Source organism: Pistacia vera, unplaced genomic scaffold (genome assembly GCF_008641045.1).
Source record: "Pistacia vera cultivar Batoury unplaced genomic scaffold, PisVer_v2 Contig525, whole genome shotgun sequence".
NCBI lineage: Eukaryota > Viridiplantae > Streptophyta > Magnoliopsida > Sapindales > Anacardiaceae > Pistacia > Pistacia vera.
Genome location: NW_022196363.1, coordinates 501,622 through 516,675, shown reverse-complemented (window position 1 = coordinate 516,675; position 15,054 = coordinate 501,622). Strand labels below are relative to the sequence as shown.

Sequence of the window (15,054 nt, the reverse complement as noted above, 5' to 3'; positions counted from 1 at the left end):
ATATATTATTCTATTCAGATTAATGATTAAATTTTGAAGTCAACATTTCTAATTTAGCGTTTTCTATCTTGTTAAATTTGAATAAGACGTTTGAATCGGAGCTACGTTTTTTCAAATGTAAAATTTAGAAGAGTTTGATCATTTTTAACTTTGCATAATACTACACATATAATATTTTTATACAACATGATGTAGTAAAAGATAATTGACTAATTTTACATTAAAAATAAATTTTTACCCAATTATCTTTTGTCACATCATATTGTATAAAAAAATGGTATGTGTAGTATTACTTTTTAACTTTTATAAATGGTTGCTTAAATTATACAAGATGCTTTATAAGACTTATGTTAAACTTTAAAGGTAGATAATTATGATCATATGCTAGAATTTAAATATATATTCATTGTGATTAAGATTTTGAATTCAATAAAAGTTCAATGTACCAATACCCATGTCCATTATGAGTGGAGAACAAGCAATCAAAATAAAATAAACAACAAAAAAGAAAGCTGTGAATTGGGACACAAACCTGGATTCTGAGTAACCCTCAAACTTAAAGGCATTAAAGTTGAATAACTTCTAACCACTACTTTCCCTTCCTTCCTTCCACCACCCCCATCACTTGCTGAAGAGTTAAAAATCCCCAAACCAAAAGTCAATCTAACATTTAAAACCAAAACATCTTAAAATTCAGTACCCACCTACCCTTGGATAGCTCAAATGGTAAGGGAACATTGGGATGTATTGTTAAGCTGTACAGTCTTAGGTTCGAATCCTCTTGACTTCTAAGGTTTAAGCAAGTGATCATAACGGTAGAATGTTATGCTAATCACTTACATGGATCAGTTGAAGTACACACAAACTTACTCAAATATCCTATTTTGAAAAGAAAAAAATATATATCTTAAAATTCAATACCCAATTTCAGCCTTTCAAGATCTCCACAAGACTTGGGGACCCATAACCAACCCAATTAATAGATGTTGTTGTTGTCCTTCTTCAATTTCAATCTATATATGCATAACATTAAGCCCTTTTTCTCTTCTTTTTCTTTTGTTGTCCAATGCTTTCACAAGAAAAAGTGTTCATAAAATGAAGCTATTTCATGTGCAACATGGTGAATAGAGATAGCTTTTTCTATCATGTAGACTAAGAAAAGCATATGCATCATCTTTTTACATTCATGGCTCTTCTCAAATTGTGAAATTTCCCTTTCATTTAGACTTTACTTAATGACATTTATATTTAATTTATGTGTGTTGCTTTTTAATATAATTCAACGTTATAAAACTTATCTCAATGTTGAAACCTTACGACCAAGCATAACTTTTTTATATCAAAGTGAAAGGTCTTAAGATCTCTCAGGTCTCAAATCAATTAAACCTATGTGTTCGTCTAATCCATCCATGATCTACTCAAATGGCCTATTAAACTTAAATACTAATATAAAAATTCCTAATCATATTCATATTTTATTAGCAGATATAATTGTGCGAATAAAATTACGACAAATCTTAAATTTATTATGCGAAAATTCTCACTTTTAGATATGGGTTTTTTAATGTTGGATTTTTTAAAAAAGTTGTTATCTTGATAAATAATCTTTTATATTCTATGCTTCATAATACCACTCATGGAAGTGTTTCCATATATGATATTATATAACAAGTAAAGAAGTTAATCTCATCCTAATCTCAATTTCCACATATTTTACTTTGTCAAATTCCAATTGTCTTCTCTTTTGAGAGTCAAAATCAAAAAGTAGCTTTTATTTTATAATATTAATTAATTAAACTACTTCCTGCCGCCCACCTGCAAATTTAATTTAATTTTACCGGTTTAATTAATTGTTTGTACAAATTTTAAGAAAAGATATCTCGCCAATTCAAGATGGTAAGTATTTACATCATACGACTCACAATTTTCTCATTTATTTTTGTGTAATATTATTTCAAACGAGTAAATAAATTATTTTATTGAGCTTAAATCCTCTCATATTTGATCTTTAATTTGGGGATTTTCTAACTTACCACAAGGGTTTGAGAGAGTTAATTTGCATTCGGAAGCTAGCAAAAAAATAATAATAATAAAAGGAAAATAAAATAAAATAAAATAGCATGAGTCTTTAAAAAAAAAAAAAAAAGTAAAATAAATAAAAGAAAAGTGAAAAGTGGATGGGAGGCCAAGTTTAAAATATTCATAGGGATAAGTAATTTACTTATTTATTTATAAAGATGATATAATATGCATATATTCTTAATATAGTATTTCAATCGAAAAAGCCTACGCATCTACAAGAAAGATGCTCTATGCATGGCACTTTTCTTTATAAATGGTGGGCTCTTTTTTTTTTTTTTTTTTAAAATTTTTTTTATTAATAATAAAAATATTATTCTTGGCACATTAAAGAAAGGGACCACGAATTTGTAATAAAAACCAACCAATTTGTTGTCTACAAATAAATAAAAATGGTGGCTGAAAATGCCAATGAAATTAATGCATTTAATTTGATGCAGAAATAGCACCCAAAATCTTGTTGGGTGTGAATGTAAATCATATGACAGAGAATTATAAAAGGGTTTTTGCGAGGTCCCTTTCCCTTATTTGGGGTTTGGAGAATCATTATGGTTCATGCAAATCAAATTAATATTTAGGGTTTGGTAAACTACTAATACCGTAATACCCATTTCATAATTACTTAAAATAAATAATACCCAACAATTAAATGAAGTAATTAATTTATTAAACTCAAATTTGTGTACTTTCTATTTTTATTTTTTATGATAGAGGGTGTTGAACCAGTTTGCATATACTTCAATTAATCCTCCGGAGTCTAATCAGGTAAGCTTTCAATGACCATCTTTATTAACAATCGAAGTGAATTGAATTAAAAAATTCTTTAATAATACACTTAAGAATTCTAGTTAACCGTTCGACTATCATTACAGAAGGGTTTTTGCGAGATCCCTTTCTCTTATTATTACTTTTTTGTTTTTTGTTTTATCAAATACAAGCTCAAAATCTCTAGTTTTGATTGATACCCATTGGATACCATAATATTTGTTTTAGTAAGGATAGTTAGGTAACTTTGTCCACATTCCAAATTGCTATTAGAATACAAAACCTAATCAAACACTAAGCCATGCACCTGCCTAGAAATCTCCTTACTATCCCAAATTCCCAATCCCTTCAACTATTGACCTTTGACCAAAATAAGAACGTTGAAATTTACAATTACACATGCAAAGAATGTTATATGAGACTCTTCTCATATATTCATTTACTTTTCTACTCTTAATTTAATCATTATTTTTATTTTTTTCCTCCTCAAATCATTATCATTAATTTCTCATTCAAATTGAGCTAGGAATAGTAACTTTAATGTAGACTACTTAATTTCATTGATTAGAGACAATCAGAGAGATAAACCTCAAATATTTGTTAGAATTGATTGGAACCCCTCATAAATATCTTTACATGATCAATAATCATTAGATGATTTGATAGTAAAAAAAATAAAAAAAGATTTAAAGAATTTCTAAATTCGAATTCTTTCATATACTTGATAAAAATGAAGTCTTTATCCCACCGACAAACATTTCCGATCATCGATGAAAGACTCTGGTTTCAAAAGAAATGAACCCATACCAAATTCTACCGTACCTTTAATTTAATATCCTTCGTCTTCACTTGAGCACTAGCCAGACCAGGGTCCACACCCAACACTTTTTTCGAAACATGACAAGACACTTTGCAAATTCACCAAAATCACGAAGGCAAATATATGCCAACTCAAAAACATGTAGCTTTACATTTTTCCCACTCCTTATAAAACCTCCAACCAGAGCCCTCACCTCCTCACCATTCACCTATCACCATCTAACCTTCACCTGAATTTTTCAACCTTTTCTCTCTCTCATATACATTTATACAAACACTAACCTCCCATTGCTAAAAGATACTTACATCACCTATTTATTTTACGTGTAAGCTACTACTTTTATAACTACTTATATTTATATATGTTAAGTTTGTTTTCCTCTTGACATGGTCACAAATGGGCAACTTTTGCACTTGTTTGGCACCCAAAACGCCCGTGAAAAGAAAACAGAGACCCACTAAGCGGTTGCAGAACCCGGGTCCGGTACCCAATTCAAGTAACCGGTGGAGCAGGATCCGATCAGGGTCTCGCAAAGATAAGCTTGATGATGCTTTGATACAGGAGCAGGCTTTGGCTGCTGCCATATTGTTTCGTCAGCACCAGCAACAAAATGGTGGTGCTGGTGGGTTGCCTTTTAATCGGTCAACTTCGTTAAGGTACCCGAATGGATCTTCCGGGTCGAAGAAGAACCAGTTGCCTCGGAGCTCCAGTTCTCGTGCCCGGTCTCTTACTGACCCGCTTTTGCAGCCGCATCAACTTGTTAACCGGGTTTGTTATTGTTTTAGTTTTTGATATATATATATATATATATTTTAATTAAAGATTTTATGTTTGCTAAGTTTTGTTGTGTTGTTGCATGGTTTGATTAATTTGATCAGGTGGCCGTTTTGGAGTTGAGTTTGGTGTTTGGGATATTTGTGATTCTTTGAAAGTTTAAAAATTGGATTTTTGCGTTGGATTAGTTAGAGATGCTAAAGATAGTAATTTTGGATTATGATTATTAATGTTTTGCTTTTCTTCCATGAAATTATTTATCTCTGTTAAATTTGGTAAATTTTTTTTTTTTTTTTTTGTTTGTTTTGGGTTGAAGCTTTAGGTGGTGTGTTTGGTTTTCTTGTACGTTAACGTAAAACTTTCGAAGCAAATTGACCAATTTAGTGTTAAGTCGGTGGCACCTCAGATTAAGCTCATAACATGTTGCAGAATGGCTGCTCCAATGACTGTCACATGTAGGCACTTTAAATTTCTGTAGTTTTTGTTGAACCATGTAGCTCAACAAGTTCTATCATGGAAAGTTTGGTAAATTTGCGGTGTTCCTTTTCTGTCTTATCAGGGAAAACCTTGTTCAACAACCTCCGGCCCCATGATGGAAATTAAAGTCCCAACTCAATGTTTTTTTTGAATCCGATTGTCCTCCAGTGAATGATATGGAATCGATGTCTTCGGCCATTTATTTCACAGTTTCTTGATTTCTTTTAGCTGTACTGGGCATACATTAAATTTTCTTGCCTTTATGTTTATTGCAATCTGGGGTTTCTTTTGATGCATATCTGGTCTATCTATTTTTTTTTCTAATGCTAGATAAAAAGAAGGCAATCATGAAAAATTGCCTTCAAATTTCTTGAATTCGTCATTTTTGTTTACTTTCATGGTTAAATTCCTTTTAGTTCCTTACTAATTTTCTCTTTAACAGGACGTCAAGCTTGATGATCTTGAAACCACCCATTTTGTCCTTGTCCACGGAGGCGGTTTTGGTGCTTGGTGCTGGTATAAATCTATAGCACTTTTGGAAGAAGGTGGTTTCAAAGTTACTGCCATAGACTTAACTGGTTCAGGGATTAATTCATTTGACACAAACGGCATTACCAGTCTCTCACAATATGTGAATCCACTCACTGATTTTCTTGAAAAACTTGCCGATGGGGAAAAGGTTCTTTCATTTTTCATACTGCTCTCTTTATTGTCATATTTGCTGTTCTTTCAGCTTTCTGTTTGTTGAGTTAGAGAGTTTCCTTTGAAAGGCTGGAAGTTACCATCAGGACTCATTGCATTGCTGTAGACTATATAACTGTCTTTTAGTTATGCTGATTTATCTTACAGTTAGTATAAGCAAGGGCTTTTAACTTGTTTATAAATTTTAAGTCTGTTCCTGAATAGTCTTATGAGATGCTTACATGCCCCTGCAATGGGATTCTATCGACTATGCAACCTTCATAGTGGCACATCTGTGCTCTTCATGTATAGAGATGAACAAAATCTAATTACGCTTGCTGTTATATTGCTAAGTTTAAAGTTGTCAAATTCTTAAATGAGAGAACTTCAGATTCATGATTCATGGTGGCATAGAATCCTTTATAATATTGGTTAACGTTTGAAATACTGGTTACAAGTGAAGCATTGATATATATGATTCTCATACCAAGATATGTGTCTTACACTGTTATATCTGAAGACTATGTCACACCTGCATTTATTTGAGGAAAATGAAGACTGGTGATGACTAGCTGTTGTTCTTAGCATGTACAATTAATTAGGTTTTCAATCTCAGGTCTTTGGATTTGTATTTTGGAGGAACACTATCCGATTCTAAAATTGTTTATAAGCTATTAAAACAATTTTGCTTTAAATATTAATTATTTAACTTTCTCTGTTTTTTTTTTTTTCTTAAATCATGCAGGTGATCTTGGTGGGTCATGATTTTGGTGGTGCATGTATATCATATGCAATGGAGTTGTTTCCTTATAAAATCTCAAAGGCTGTTTATATTGCTGCAGCAATGTTGACTAATGGACAAAGTACTCTCGATATGTTCAACCAGAAGGTCTGCCCTTAACTCCATCATTTTTCATTTACATTGATGATTGGTTTGCTAGAATTTTTACAGATTTCAAAGTTTCTTAAATTGCATTACATGATGACAATTGGGGGAAGTCTTTTATGTGTGTTTATGCTCCTTTTCTTTTTCTCTTTTTAATTTTGCACTAGCATCTTTCTTGCTCTGTGGCTTTTGGTCTTCTGAAGGGCAATGTTAATTACAGTAATTTTTTCTTTTTCCTCTTTTTATAGTAAAGCATTATTTGTCCCCCTCTCCTATCATCTTTGTTTTACTAGCTTCAAGTTTTAGCAATTAAAAAAAAAAAAAGGAAAAGGAATTCCTGGAGCATTCTTACTTTTTCACCAAACTGTAAACTTTCAATCTCACCTTCTTAGGAATGTTTTTGTAAATGATTTCTCTAATCTTTGAGACTGATGCTAAAAGTCATTGCAGACAGGTTCAAATGATTTGATGGGGCAGGCTCAGATATTTTTGTATGCAAATGGGAATGATCGCCCTCCTACTGCTATTGATCTGGACAGGTCATTGTTGAAGGACTTGTTATTCAACCAGAGCCCTGCGAAGGTATATCTGAACTGTAACTTGTGACATTGCTGACATAAAACTGAACACACACATAACAAAAGCGGATAAAATGATTGTTTTACTCTCTTCCCTCTCTCGAAATATCAAAAAGCATGGTTAGCAACTTTTTTCTCTGTACTTATTATATGATGTTATTGATAGGAGATGCAAATCATGATCTTAGTTGTGCCGTTGTTCATAGTTAAATATTGACCTTCAGATAACAAGTGCACTGAACAATGTCTATGTGATTGATCTCACTTTTAAATTGTTCGTATGCGCTTGGCAATGTATAAGATAGGAATGTGTATTTGGTCGAGATAGCTGATTAAAATGTTGTCTATTGATTTTATATGTTATTGGCTCCCATGAAGCTTAACTTTTAGCTTCATCATTTGCTATTTGGGTTGACGTTCATTTTAAAGGAATCACAAGTGGCATGTTTTACTATGCCATTTGCTCTGTTATTTGCAGTTGTTCTTGGGGTATGAAAATGCTGTTTTTGAACTGTTTTGTAAGGTCCATTTCAAAATTCCAAAAACTGAAATTACAAAGATATTTTGTGAATTAGCCAATAAAGACAAGCTATTTGGCCTTAGAATGCATTCTTATTGAAGTTGGTGGTAATACTCCATTGCTTTAGTTTTGATGTTGCAATTCTCTGTGGTTGGGTCATGGGTGTGTATTTGTGTTTCTTATTTTTCTCGTCTTATCATTGTTGTTATTCTAATATGCTTCTCATCATCCAGGATATTGCGTTAGCATCTGTTTCAATGAGACCAATCCCCTTTGCTCCAGTTTTGGAGAAACTCTCTCTTTCCGACCTGAAATATGGATCTGTGAGGCGGTTTTATGTAGAAACTCCAGAAGATAATGCGATTCCTATCACCCTTCAGGAAAGCATGATAAACTCAAGTCCTCCAGAGCAGGTATTCCGTCTAAAGGGTGCTGATCACTCACCTTTTTTCTCAAAGCCTCAAGCCCTGCACAAGTTATTAGTAGAGATCTCAACGATCCCTGCAACTTGAAATATCTATAGCTAATGACTTTTCGAAGTCTCTCCCCAGAGTTCATTGACATGGCACAGGAAAGCCTTACTGGATGTTAAGTGATCACATACATGCACATATCATCATAAATGGTTTCCACAGTGCCAAATTCTTGAAAATGATTCTTCAACATCATATATCAGAAAATGAAATGTGTTCATATCTTTTTGTGAGGTCATTTTTTTTCCAGAAAGGGATGATTATATTTTTTGTTAGTAAAATGGAAGTTATATTTCCAGAGCTTAGTGTGTGTGCATGCTGTTGATTTTCATTTTTTATGACTTCAATGCCACTATTGCGACTTCCTTGTAATGTAGCACTCCAGTTTACGGGGCATCATCAAAGAATCACATTGAATCTCTGCTCACCTGGTAAATGAGAGCTGACCATGTATAACGTTTGGTTAAGACAAGACTAATAATACCTTGAATGGTCGAATGTCGAAAAGTTTTCGGTTTTTGGCCACCTTTTTCTTTTTTAGATTTATTTTCTTATTCCTGCCTTTTATTAGAAAACTGGTTATGCTCTTGTGCTTATATACTAGTTGAATTACTTACCCTTTTGTGGTCACTTGTATGTAAAGTTATCTGGTTTATCTGTAACTTAAATGGAGCCATTCATCAAAAAGCTTAAGCAGTTGTTTCTTATCCAATACATGAATAAAATATGAATGACTCCATATTCTATCTTGATGAAGATGGGATTTCTTGCTCTATAATTTGTCTGACTCAGCCCTAAAATCTTAGAATGCAAGCAAAATGCAGTGCACAAGGTGAAGCCTACAATGTACATTTTTTATTATTCATAAAGTTTATGTGTTGCTTTCATCAAAAGTAGGTTAGACTTTAAAACTTCAGATAGTAATAAATAGCCAAGAGCCTTTGTTTACAAGACAGAAGGTAGTTGTGGCTTAAACCCTTTTTTCTGCAACTAATTTTCCATACTTCTGCACTCAAATGGAGCTCAAAAAAAACAAGTGAATTGCGCAACACTACTTCTGTCATTGAATTTTCATAAATGTAGTAAAGCTTTATTTGCTTAACACAATAAATTTATACCTATGAAAGTTCATTTTTATCTCTCTTTTTCACAAGATTTCAATTATTCCAACCAAACCCAACTCAGTTTAAGTCATGTCCATCTTCCTCAACTGCTTTCTTTCCAATTAAAAAAGCAACAACACTCGCTCATGAAAGTCTGCTCTTCAAAAGGGATCTTCTAGCTAATTGAAGGACCTAACATATCTTTGATATTGATTGCTCTTTACCTCTCATTATCATAACTTTTCCATCCTCACGTCATTTTCATTACAGGGTCTTTTCCAGAGTTGCATTTTCTGATTATGCATGCGACCTTACAGAATTTGAGGTTTGAGCATACGGGCACGCTGTGCACTACATCACTGATGATAAGACTGGTGGATTTAAAAACAAAAAATCTGTTTTCTTGCAGAATCATTTTCCATGCTTGATTATGTTTTGGTTGGTGATGCTTCTTCTTTTTTTTTTTTTTTTTTTTTTTGTTTTTTTTTGTTTTTTTGTTTGTGGTTTGGAAGTAGGGGAACAAGATTAAATTTGTATTGGAGGCAAATGACGGTTTTTTTTTATAGTAAAACTTGTGTGTTTTGTTACTCTAACCTCTACCTATTAGAATATATAATAACAACTATTAAACATAAATAAATAGCCAAATAAATGAAAAATAAAAGAACATAAAAATTAGGAGGTTCGATATCCACATTTTTAACATGTTTAGCCTTTTTGTGAGTACTAGTTGGTTTTAGAAATACAACCTTTACTCCCGAGTTTGCGCTTTTCTTAGTGAGTATTTGCTATTTTGAAAATACACCTTAACCCTTATTTTGAAGAAGAGTAAATGACTTTTTCCACCCAAGGTTTTCCTTAATGACATTTTCTCACCCAAAAAGTTTCAAATACACTTAACCACCAAAGTTTTATTTTTTTTATTATTCAAAATGCCTTTCGTTTTGCAGCCAACGGAGAGAAAACTTGGTCTAAGATTTTAGGGCTTCTAAGGGATTCCAATGAGTCTTTTGATGTGGCAGGTTGGATAGTGTGGCTGGATGTTGGAATCTGACTTGGGATGGACAACTATGCGTTTCAAAAATTACTAGATTGCCAGCGATTAGCGGGGTTAGCAAAAATAAGGTATAAGGTGTTTTGGTGAGTGATGATCGAGGAAGAGAATAGTGGTAGTTTGGGGTCGCAAAGATGTTAGAATCGGCCGACGATTGGTTGAAATATAAACTTTGGGTGAGAAAATGGTATTTTGAAACTTTTTTGGTGTAAAAGTGTCATTAAGGCAAACTTGGGTGGTAAAAAGTCATTTACTCTTTTAACTAACCGTTAGATTATTATGTTTAAATTTAAATGAAATAATGTTTTTACTATTCACTCAAATTCAATGAGTCTAATATCCAAAATGGGTCGAGAATGCTGAGAGGTTAATATATTTTTTTAAGGTTAAACTAATAAAATTGTTAATTTATTTGAAGGTTGAATTGATGACATTTTCGAAATTAGAGAGCACTCACTTGAAAAAAGGACACATGATTTAGGATCGTATTTTCAAAACCAACAGATATTCATTACAAAAAAGCCCAAACACATCGGGTTAGAATCACATTTCCGAAACGAATGGATGCTCGCTATAAAAAATACCAAACACAAGAGGGTTAGAGTCACATTTCTGATACCAATAAATACTAACACAAAAATATCAAACACTAGGGTTTTCATGTAAAAACCAAATGATATAAAATAAAACGATTAAAGAAGATGTTAAATATGTCATTATAAAATATCATATATTTCACAAATTAATAAAATTTCATATTATATTAGAAAGATTAACATCAATGTCATGTATTGATCAAAGTGATGAAGACGAAGCACCATCCCTCCAATTGGCCCGCGCAGCACCATAGCATTCCTTTGGACCAAAAAAACCAACACGTGACTCTCATGATTTTGGAACGTGACATCAACTGCCGACCGCTTAACTAAACCGAAACCAGCTCAGAATTTGACTACGTCAAACTCTATCTCAAAACAAAATCACAAATTCTCTTCTCCATAATTATGTCTTCGTAATTATTTTTAATTAAGCTAATTTCCCTCCCAGTTATATATAAACCACACCTCATTTGGTTTCTTTGAGCTCCTCATTTTACCTTTGCTTCAAATTTTAACTTCCTCAACAAAAAAGGTAAAGCAACCTTCTTTCCCTTAGCTTCACATTTTCATCTCCATTTTTTCATTTGATACTCATTCTGGTGTTTTCGGTTCTGGGATTTTATTTCTGGGGCATATTTTACAATTTCTGGTGTATAACATGTTGGTTTCTTGGATCTGTTCTATTTTTTTTTTTCCTTTCTTTCTTTCTTTTTTTGTTTGTAAACTAACAGAAAGAGGTCATTATAGGGAATGTGACTGATAATTGGAGATGATGAAAAGGGGATCACATTGGTTTTGAAGATTCTTTTCATTGCTTTGAATTTGCTCTTGTTGAGGAAGATATGAATAAAGTAGAGCATGTTATGCACAATTGTTGTGTTAAGATGGATTTGGTTGATTCTAGCTACTGATATTGTCATAAAGTAATTTGATTTTTGTTTGAATGAATTTTATGTTCTATGAATGCATTTGGATGCATGTATTGTACGTTCATCCATGATAAAGAGATGGCTAGGCAGCAAATGTGATGATCTTTTAGATTTGCATTTAGTGATACTGCCTGGTTCTCAATTTAGCTACATACTTCTGATAATTTCGGATTTGAACTGATATTTGAAGAAGAAACAACTGAGATTGCATGTAATTTTTCTTTTTGTTGCATGTGCATTTGATGAGTGTATATATATTTTGACAACATTGGCTTTTCTGTTTTCACCTTTTTCTTTTTCTCATGCATGAATTTTGAAGTTTCAATCATTTCATCATTGGAATTATGTGCTGATTCAAGTGTTATTTGTAGAAAGGTAGCAATCAGTAAGAATGGGTCGTGGAGTCAGCGCCGGTGGTGGACAGAGCTCTTTAGGTTACCTGTTTGGAGGTGGAGAGACTGCCTATGCTGCCCAAGCTCCTAAGAATCATGTTCAAACTGCAAATAATGTGCCTTCTCAGAAGCCCTCTGTTGCTTCGCAACCAATTGACAAGCAGATTCCAGCAGGCATTCATGGAAATCCTAAAAACAACTATTATCGATCTGAAGGGCAGAACTGTGGCAACTTTCTCACGGTATGGCAATAGTCAAGTTATTGCTTAAGGGTGATTTAACATACAAAATGAAGTCTTTATCCTGAAATATCCAGTGTCATGAGTTTGACTGAAATTATTGTGACTAGTTTGCTCTTGAAAGCCTCATATTTCCTACAAAGAATGTCAGTCGAGTGAATGAAAATCTAATTTTCTTATTTGATCCATTGGAAAGAAACAACTTGGATGTATTTAACTTTTGCCGAAGTTCTGCTAGAACTATTAGAAGGCTGCAGTTACATGCACTTCTGAAATCCAATTAAAAATATATCTGTAGATGGCATGCTTTAACTGATGTTCAGAAAGATTTGATCCTCTAAGTTACTTTATTTTGCTTCCTGGAACTCAGTATCAGAATAGTTAATTTTCTTGAGGGTTCTAGAAATGAAGGGATCAATAAGGCAAGATATATAGGAATAGATTCTGCTCTGTCTTTAATTTCCATTAATTGGATGTAGCATGCGATCTTTCCGTGACCGGATTGGCTTATGATCAAATTACTTAACCATTTTTCCCTATAAAAGATGACTTTTCTTCCTTCTAGCTGTTCAGGTTACCTTTTCCCTTGTTCATTACGATTTGGTTGTCCTCATCCCCTTTGTGTTGATGGACCTTATTTCTCACAGTATTATAGGACAATGTCATATGACCCCGTTTACATTCTATTTCAATGGCATTACTCATTTTTACTCATCAAAGGCAGAAATTTCATCATACAGCATTATTTCACATGTCGAACGTTTGATTAAGCAATTTGATTGTTCCTCAATCATTATACTCATTTATCGGTTTTTATACATGGGTGCAGGATCGTCCATCAACCAAAGTTCATGCTGCCCCTGGTGGTGGATCTTCCTTGGGCTACCTCTTCGGTAGTGGGAACTGATTATTTGGTCGTTCGCAACCCTAAAAAATGATTGGTTGCATCATTCAATCAGCAGAATTGGCACATACTATTAATGGTTCAGTATATTCCTTCCAATCCCTGGTTATATTAAGTGCGTGCAAAGGCAATAATTCTTTGAATGGTTTATGTCTATATATGTGTATGGCTTGTCATTGTTCTAGTCTAGTGATTTACTTTGCTGTTTGGATATTGCAAATAGCACTGTAAAATAGGGGAAGAAGACTGTATTTAATGATCTGAAAGTGTTTTTGGCATTTTATAAGTGTTCTTGAATGTATCGTTTTGCTACTGGTTGAAAATGCTGTAATTTGGTATAGAAGAAAACATTATTCTATAACATACTTGCCATAATTTTCATTTAACATCGTCGGCGGTCACAAGTGTTAAACTTTATTCTATACAGTAGGTCGGGGTGTGTGTGATTTATACGCATTAATGATGAGTAAACACCTTTTCCCACCCAAGGTTTGCCTCGATGAATTTCCCTCCAAGAAGTTTTAAAATACCCTTTTCCTACTTAATGTTAATATTCTGTTACTACTCAAAGCTGATTTTGATAGATAAAATTCTCCCTGTCACCACTATTTGAACATCTGGTCTTCTCTCTATAAAACCCCTCTTATTTTGACATCTAATTTCTTATCGATTGCTGGTTACTGCAAAACAAAGAGTTCCTGTTTTTAGATAATTTTCAGTTGATTTCGGTGATGAATATTCAATCGGTCACTACTATTCAATCCACCGACCTCCACTCTACAAAAACTCTCTTATCCTGGCTCCTGGTTACTCGTTGAACGCTAACTGAGGAAGTGAAGTATATTTTAGGTATATAACAGAATACAAAATGTTGAGTAAAAAAGTAGTATTTTGAAACTTGTTGGATAGGAAATTATTATTAAAGCAAACCTTGAGTGAGAAAAAGTTTAAATGATTGGACGAACAAATATACATTTGTTATAATTTTCCCTTTTTTTGTTTTAATGTGTGTACGAACTACACTCCTACTTTAATTAACAGAAAAAAAAAAAAAAAAATTGAATTCATAAGTGATATGACCTTTTACCGAGGGGGCGTTTGGTTAGGGGATATTTGAGATTACTTTGGTTAAGTTATATTACATTACTTGATTACCATATTTGGTTGTCAAGTAATATAAGATACCGGTAATCTTTAAATACCAATAGTGGTTACTATTGGTAATATTTGAGGTAATCTGATTACTTCCATTTTTTTAGATCTTCTAAGATTACCAGATTTATATTTTTTTGTTACAATTCTATCCCTTATTAATAAAATTTTAGGACAATAATACTATTATTTTTAAATTTATTTACATGAATATGACTTTTATTATTTCACCCCCAATTAATTAATTTTTTAGACAAAATTACCCTTGAATTCAAAACAAATTACAACCCACCCAAGCCACCACACCTAGCCACCTTCTGCCGTAACCACCGGAGCAACCAGCCGCCGCCGTCGGAACAATGTACGGAAGATTGAAAATGGCTGCCGTGCCCCGATATGACCATTTCCGACCAGATCGATGGCCGGAAATGGTCATATTAGCGCACGATGGCCATTTTCAGCCTTTCGTGCACCGTTAGGTTGCCAGCGGCCTGCGTGGTTGCTGGCGGCCAGCAGTGGTTGGGTTGGTGGGGGGTGTTTTGTTGATTTTCTAAACTTTTATTGTAAGGTTGTTTTTGCTAAGTTTTTAAATGTAGGGGGGTTATAGTAATCCAAATGATAATAATATT

At 33.2% G+C, this 15,054-nt stretch overlaps 2 protein-coding genes across 4 annotated transcripts; both read left to right on the top strand.

Annotated features, from left to right (window-relative positions):
• The first annotated feature begins 3,793 nt into the window (after positions 1 to 3,793).
• LOC116106944 (putative methylesterase 11, chloroplastic) lies at positions 3,794 to 12,188 on the top strand. 3 transcript variants are annotated; one of them, XM_031393250.1, is made up of 6 exons: positions 3,794 to 4,432; positions 5,358 to 5,594; positions 6,342 to 6,485; positions 6,933 to 7,064; positions 7,814 to 7,993; positions 8,431 to 8,760. In XM_031393250.1, the coding sequence occupies exons 1-6, from the start codon at positions 4,061 to 4,063 to the stop codon at positions 8,467 to 8,469; spliced, it is 1,104 nt and encodes a 367-aa protein (XP_031249110.1). In that variant the 5' UTR covers positions 3,794 to 4,060; the 3' UTR covers positions 8,470 to 8,760. The 3 variants fall into 3 exon arrangements, with proteins under 3 accessions (XP_031249110.1, XP_031249112.1, XP_031249109.1); XM_031393252.1 differs by lacking the exon at positions 8,431 to 8,760 and adding an exon at positions 12,110 to 12,188 and having other exon boundaries at positions 3,795 to 4,432; XM_031393249.1 differs by lacking the exon at positions 8,431 to 8,760 and having other exon boundaries at positions 3,798 to 4,432; positions 7,814 to 8,349.
• LOC116106945 (protein SPIRAL1-like 3) lies at positions 11,197 to 13,674 on the top strand. Its single transcript, XM_031393253.1, has 3 exons — positions 11,197 to 11,341; positions 12,110 to 12,372; positions 13,199 to 13,674. The coding sequence occupies exons 2-3, from the start codon at positions 12,130 to 12,132 to the stop codon at positions 13,274 to 13,276; spliced, it is 321 nt and encodes a 106-aa protein (XP_031249113.1). The 5' UTR covers positions 11,197 to 11,341; positions 12,110 to 12,129; the 3' UTR covers positions 13,277 to 13,674.
• The last annotated feature ends 1,380 nt before the right edge of the window (positions 13,675 to 15,054 follow it).